Source organism: Hemibagrus wyckioides, linkage group LG14 (assembly GCF_019097595.1).
Source record: "Hemibagrus wyckioides isolate EC202008001 linkage group LG14, SWU_Hwy_1.0, whole genome shotgun sequence".
NCBI lineage: Eukaryota > Metazoa > Chordata > Actinopteri > Siluriformes > Bagridae > Hemibagrus > Hemibagrus wyckioides.
In genome coordinates, this window is record NC_080723.1 from 25,237,900 (window position 1) to 25,245,399 (window position 7,500).

A 7,500-nucleotide genomic window follows, 5' to 3' on the forward strand; every position below is an offset into this window, starting at 1 on the left:
ACCATTTTTGCAAATGCAGAACAATTCATAAAGTACCAGTTTGTGTGTGTAAAATGACGGCAACATGCCAAGCTGAATTCTAAACAAATTGAAATGTCTTTATGCTATATTGAGAGTAATATACGTGTGTGTGTGTGTGGGTAGATGATCGTCCTGCAGTCTCTTCATAAGTATCAGCCGAGGCTGCACATTGTGGAGGTGAGTGAGGACGGGGTGGAGGACATGAGCGGCGAGTCCAAAACTCAAACCTTCACTTTCCCTGAAAACCAGTTCATCGCGGTCACTGCTTACCAGAACACAGATGTAAGACACACACACCAATCTCACTTAGTTCTGCTTTCTTGACCTTGTGCCTTTGGTAAAGTGAATATTTCTTTCTTTCTCTCTCTCCAGATCACACAGTTAAAGATTGACCACAACCCCTTCGCTAAAGGCTTCAGAGATAATTATGACTCGTAAGTGTCTCGCGCACCACACAGTACTGAGAGGCAGACAGTTACTGCACGCTTCAGTGAGACAGGCAGAGGTATAATGCCATGGAATGATTGTTAGACAACCTCATGGGGGAATGGACATGGAGCGAAAGAGCAATGAGTGGAGAGAAGGAGGTATGACTGGACAGACAGATGGGTACAGACAGATAGACAGATGGGTACAGACAGATAGACAGATGGGTACAGACAGATAGACAGATGGTACAGACAGATAGACATGTAGATATAAAGGTACACTCTTTATAAATATACTGTAGAACCTGTAAATATACCTACAGAACCCCGATGAAAGGTTCTTCCATATGTCCCTCTGCAGGATCCCAAAGAAGCTTGTTTAAGAGTTAATTAATTGATTAATTATGGATTAATTACGGATTAATTTTCTACTCCGAATTATTGCTCATTATTTTCTTGCTAGAACCGATCAGGTGTTTAGCATCTAACTTCTTGCTATACTGTTAGGAAAAGTGTTCAGGTGCTTTTTAGGGGGTCTTGGCTTCCTCCTAAAAGCTATTTCTTTATTTCTGCTTTGGGATCTAAATGGATAAACCTAATCATTTAACAAGAACCCTTCTGAATTTGGTTCAGAACCCTTCTGGTTCTGAATTTTATGTTGATCATTTAATGTTATTATCCAGAAAGAAAAGTTCTTAGGATTTACCCTCGCATCTACACTCAGACTAACATACATCTGTATCTGTATCGATGTCTCTCTCTCTCTCTCTCTCTGTCTCTGTCCCCCACCTCCTCTCCCTCTCTTTCCCTCTCTCTCTCTCTCTCTCCCCCTCTCTCTCTCTCTAACAGGATGTACACAGCTCCGGAGAGTGACCGATTGACCCCGTCTCCCACCGACTCTCCTCGTTCACACCAGATCGTCCCGGGAGCGCGTTACGCCATGCAGCCATTCTTCCAGGACCAGTTTGTGAATAATCTCCCGCAGAATCACCGTCTATATGGCGGAGAACGTGCCGTTCCTCAGACCAATGGCCTCCTGTCTCCTCAGAGTGACGACTCGTCCATCTCTGCCTCATCCTCGTCCTCCGCAGCTCAGCGGTGGTTCGTCACACCCGTCCAGCAAAACGAGGCAGAATACTCCGTCCTCCCTTATGGCATCAAACCCCTCCCACTTCAGAGCCCGCACTCCTTTGGTTATTACCCAGAATCCTCTGCTTTTGCCTCGATCTCAGCTGGCTGGAGCGGTGGGAGAAGTTCTTATCAGAGGAAAATGGCTGCCGGTCTGCCCTGGTCGCCTCGCCCGAGTCCGCCGTCCTTCTCTTTTCCTGAAGATCCTCTGACCACGACGACGATAACGACCAGCTCTAAAGATAAGCTGCAGGATGAAGGATCAGCGGTCACTGCGGGCGCTGGGGGAGTCTGGGGTCTGGAAACGGCCTCAGATTTGAAGCCTTTGGACAAATTCGATGCCCCCTATGCCATGGTGTGTAAAAGACGACGTCTCTCATCCAGCGCCAACGCTTCGCCGACCATAAAGTGTGAGGACGTGACTAGCGACGAGTATGGAAAAGAGCAGCCCAAAAGCTATTATGCCTTTTACACCAGCCCTTAAACCAATATTTTTCCTCGGGTTTTCTCTCTATCGCGCTGTTCCCCCCTCGCTCTGCTATTTTAAAGTGCTTTTAAATTTTTTTTTTTTGTAATTTTTTATTTTAACGCAGGTGCCAAAGCTCTGTGCTCCTTATCGTGATCTTTATTTTCATTTTTGACATTTTGTGAAAGATGGGGATTGATTTTTCCTTTTAATCTTTTTAAATAATCTGCTGTTTTTAATTTTCTTTTCTATTTTAAACATAGATATATATTATATATAAAATCAGTGTGATGGTTTTTTTCCTCCTTGCCCTCTCCCTTTAATTTAAGATCCTTTGGTTGTACAGTATTTGTGCACTTTAGATTGTGATGTATCTTGTATAAATTGTCTACATGGCACTGGTATGAGATGTGGAATAAAATGTGCTTTTCATAAAGTTCTTCATGTCTTTTTTGGGGATTCTTTTCTTTTTAAGACACTTAAATCATTTAAATTCCAGAAAAAGCAAACCAGTTTTAATGCATTCACAAGGTTTATTTATTGGAGCTGATTTATTGGTAATCGCAGACCATATTTTTCTTTGTAATTTCTAATCTTAACGCTATTTTACCGTCTTCACAATATGATGGCTACTTTTTCTCCAATGTTTCGATTCGGAATTAAATGAATTGTATTTAACGTTAAACAGCTCTGGTTTCATTGTGTTTTTTTATTTTTTTCGGACGCTCGAATAAACGCGCGATCCTGATATCAACATGACCTTTCTCATTTCTAAATGACGGCGTTTTAGTTTTAATTTCAAATTCTTATTCTTTCTAAATAAAGTGGTTTTCCGACAGAAAATCAGCGCGTGCCTGTAAATAGACCGGGGAGGGATTAAACGGAATTTTAAAAATAAATAAATAAAAATGCAAGAGATCGCTGTTATTTTGCGGTTTGGTCTTTAAAATAACTAATTCGTCATTTTAGATTTAATCAATAATAACGTTTAATCGTCTTTGGTTTATTTTCTGGAGGAAGCGTAAATGAGAAATTTCCGCTTTTTCATTTCATTTAATTTCATTTCATTTTAATTCAGACCTGCCGCGTCCTTCTCTTTAACAAACAATATTGTTGGAATTATTAGGAAATGAAATAAAATTAAAGACAGAGCATTAAATAATCTTAAGATTTCGTTTCTTCTGAATTTGCATTCGTTAATGATATCACAAGCAGGAAAGCTTTTGCGCGCGCGCGCGCGAGAGAGAGAGAGAGAGAGAGAGAGAGAGAGAAGTTATTAAAAACACAGATATAAATACATATATACAGATACCGCATCGAAAATTATCGTAGGCTGATAGAGATAAATGATTGTCATTTCGAGCAGGAAAACATTTAATAATCCTATTAAACAAGTGTTGTGAGGAATTATAGCGCATAGGCCTACAAATGAACTGAATCAATAAATGAATCAAATCGCTCATTTTAATCATTTAAGAGTCCTCCGTATTCCTTTAGCATCTTGTGCGCTTCTCTCAGTGTGAGACTGTAATGAGACCCTGCTGTAACTTTCACGTTTAATTATCAGATAAACAGGATCACACAGTTTGGGTCTCGACTTCCGTCCTAATGAGACTCTTAATGAAACGCAATGATGGTGAACTTTAATCTAAGGAATTCTAAAAGGCCTACAAAAAAATTAAACTAATAATAATAATAATAATAATAATAATAATAATAATAATAAATATTATTACAAATGATAAACAAAGCGCAACAACCGTTCATCTTAAATCATTTTTTATCTGTAGTAAATTGTTTTGTTTTGACATCCCACTAAAATGAAATGATGTATTTAAATTGTCATTATTACAAAGCCTCAAAAACAAAACACTAAGACCGGATGTAAACATTAAAAGTAGATCAGTGTTCGCTGTTTAAGCTCATCCAAAATATCATTCATTACATTTTACTCTTAATTCAAATATATTTAACAATAATAATGAAATGATTTGTCACTCATAAACGCTAACAGTGAGTGAAAGACAGCAGTAGTAGATGTCGGCGCACAGAAATGACATCATGCTAATTTGTTATAACTGGAATCGATTTCTTATTAGCGGCTGATGTTTTTTAATAACATTCACGAATCTTTTTTTTTTTTAAATTCATGTTGTTTTTACTATTAATATACTAACTGCATTACTATACTAACGTATACTGATATACTCGCTTAATATTAATGCAGTTGGTGTTTGTCAAAATGTTTGTTTATATATAGTTCTTGTTATTAGCCTGCAGGAAAGCCCTTTCTCATACTCTGTACTGCTTCTAAAAGAACAAAATGTTGAAATTCTTTACAACAATCAAAGACAAATCATCTCAACACATCCATATTTGCATCGATTGTGGTTTATTTATAAATTCAGACAGCTAAGATATGTGAAAGATTGAAAATGGATGGAAGGGGAGCCATTTCAGAAGTCTGAAGATAACAAAGATATGAGTAAACAGCTCTGAGAGGCCTTCATGAAGAGAAGTGTTAAATTATGTGGAAACAGCAGAGTAAAGGTGAAAAACATCACAGAAGACACCCATCTCTCTCTCTCTCTCTCTCTCTCTCTCTCTGATGAAGAGGTTTAGTGACTTTGTGTTAGCGAGGAGAGAAACACAGTGAGGAACAGCAGGGAGGAGAACCGTGCTCTAACAGCAAAGTCGATACTCAGAGATGCTAACATTCATTCACGCAAGAGTTACACTGATCAATACACACTGTTCACTGCAGGTAAACCAGAGAGAGAGAGAGGAGAGAGAGGGACACCCATCCACCTGTCTGTCTTTCTATCTGTGTACTTTATCACTACACTGTTTATTAAGCCTAGTTTATACACTTACAGAAAAACCACATATACTGTGACCTCGTGAAAAACATGGCATCACATTTGAAAATATTCAGATCATCCAAATATTGAGAAATAAATGAATTGTTTGAAAATTTTACAATGCGAAATCTAAAACAAATGTTCATTCATTATATGTAGTATCAGGATCTCACAAATTTTAGCAAGTGACCCATGTTTAAGGGGTCAAAAAATGTATGACCCATCAACCTCCACTCAAATAATTCCCAGTGGGAATGAGTGGATAAAAATAAAACCATATATCACACATCACATTTCATTGGTATACTATATTAAAAATGGAAATATAGCATAAAGATAGTGAAAGAAAAAAAAAAAAATTTCCAGAGTTGACCATGTTGTTATGGATCAGAACGTAGAAGTGTGTGTATTCAGTCTCGTGCTCTAATAAAGGACTGGGTTTTGTGCCTCACACTGCAGTGTAGAAAAATCACCACAAAGCCCATTTTATATAAGAAATAAAGGCCATGTTGAAAAACGTGACAGCGTGTTGGCTGTGACGCCCCTGTGGCCTGGCATGAAATGGAATGAGGAAGCTCTCTGTCCTAATGAATCTAATGAAATGTTAATAATAATAATAATCTGATGTGATTTGAAATGAAGTTGATGTGCACAAGACTACATATAAATAACGGCTTGGACCAATGGAGAGGAAGCTATATCACACGTTGAGAGCAGGACATATGGTGTGTATAATTATAACACATCAATATACAGTATAGTGCACTGCAGGACATTTTCTACGTAAGGTCAGTCCATATGATAGAGTCCTATGTACTAAGTAAGTACTCTACATTGTATGTCCAGCGTTCTATCTTTCTATCAAGGATAAAGGCTTCCACAACCTGCCTAGCACACCATAGCACTCCTCTCTCAGTAGGTGAATTCTCCTGCTGATGATATTGTGTGGATCGTAGTCACTGCGTGAGTGTCACCCTGCACACAGCCAAGAAAAGTGCACACTGCTGGTTTTTTTTAACGAAGCAGTTGTCCTTTATTTTCATTTAATTTTTTTTATCGGCTCCTCCGAAGTGCGAAGGCCGTAACAGTTACGTGTATTCTCTCTCTCTCTCTCTCTCTCTCTCTCTCTCTCTCAGCTGCACTGTGGCATGTTAAACTGTAATAACTGATAGTTTTTTATTGATATGACACGTTCACGTAACATGAGCGTGACATATCCGGTGTGATTGCGAAAGAGGAAGTGGACCATGGAGTGGTTGTAGCTCTTCTCTCTTTCATTCTTTTTCATATTTCCATATAAAACACAATTTAAAAAGGCCATGCATGTAGGCATTATGCAGTGTTTTAATGACATGATTTGTATAATAGTCAGCAGTTTAGTGATAATTTGAACACACACACACACACACACTGTCTGCCTTTCTGTCTCTATCTCTGTTAGGCTCACATGTGTGTACAGACAGATAGAGAGTATATATCATCAAAACTCTCACCTCCATGTATATATGTGTGTGTGTGTGTGTGTGTGTGTGTGTGTGTCTGGCTCACCAAGGTGTGAGTAACAGCTGTCCCCTTATGACCCCGACAACCGCCCCCACCCCTCCACCCCCATTCCCCTGGTTCCTGGTTCCTGCACTTAACACTGAATTGATTTCAGACACTCCACATGATCCTCAAAGGGGAGATGATTTCCCCTGCAGACTCACTCACACACTCCCCCACACACACTCAGCAGAATGCTGGCCATGTTGTTTGGAGGCGGCGCCCCCATGTGGTCCCTTGGGAGAACCACAGACGCCCCAGAGCACTAAAGAAGAACACAAGCCGTGATGTGTGTGTAACGTGAAATCGTCAGGCCATAAAAAAAATTGTGCATAAAATCAATGCGGCGGCACTTTGAGGAATACCACAGATTTGGGATTGTCCCTATAGAGCTGACCCCTATCTGTCTATCTCTCTGTTTCTATCTATCTATCTATCTATCTATCTATCTATCTATCTATCTATCTATCTATCTATCTATCTATCTGTCTGTCTGTCTGTCTGTCTGTCTGTCTATCTGCTTTACTGTCTATCAGTTCAGTTCAGTGTAAAGTGTTTTATTGGCATGAAAAGGGTTCTGAAGGTTCTGTCCTGTAGGTCAAAGCAGGTCCAGGCTGTTGGTCGTGTTTAGAAGGGGAAAGCAGATCTAAGTTCTTTTATTAAACTGGTTCCTTAGGGGAGAGTTGATCCAGGTTCTGTTACAGACCCTATTCACTGGGAGGACAGCAAATCCATATTCTGCTTTAGGCTCAGTTCAGTAGGTCACAGCAAGTCCAGATTCTTTTATAGACCTTGTTATAGAGCAGTGGTGGCTCAAGTGTTTAAAGCTCTTGGTTGTTGCCTGGAAGGTCAGGATTCAAGCCCCAACACTCCTAATGTGCCACAGTTGGGCCCGTGAGCCAGGCCCTTAAGTGTCCCTGCTCCAGGGTCACTGCATCATGGCTGACCCTGTGCTCTGACAAAAACATTAAGGATGTGATAAGCTGAGGAAGAATTTCACTGTGCTGTAAAGTATATGTGACAAATAAAAAGGCTTCTTTCCTGTAGGAGACAG

General features: G+C 39.6%; 1 protein-coding gene across 3 annotated transcripts in view; it reads left to right on the forward strand.

Moving 5' to 3' along the window:
- The window catches only part of eomesa (eomesodermin homolog a), an 11,098-nt gene extending 8,619 nt beyond the window's left edge, over nucleotides 1–2,479 (forward strand). For all 3 annotated transcript variants that reach the window (XM_058407484.1, XM_058407485.1, XM_058407486.1), the window contains exons 4-6: nucleotides 145–303; nucleotides 394–455; nucleotides 1,299–2,479. In XM_058407484.1, coding sequence (XP_058263467.1) covers nucleotides 145–303; nucleotides 394–455; nucleotides 1,299–2,061 — 984 coding nt within the window. In that variant the 3' untranslated portion in view covers nucleotides 2,062–2,479. The remainder of the gene's footprint in view (nucleotides 1–144; nucleotides 304–393; nucleotides 456–1,298) is intronic.
- The last annotated feature ends 5,021 nt before the right edge of the window (nucleotides 2,480–7,500 follow it).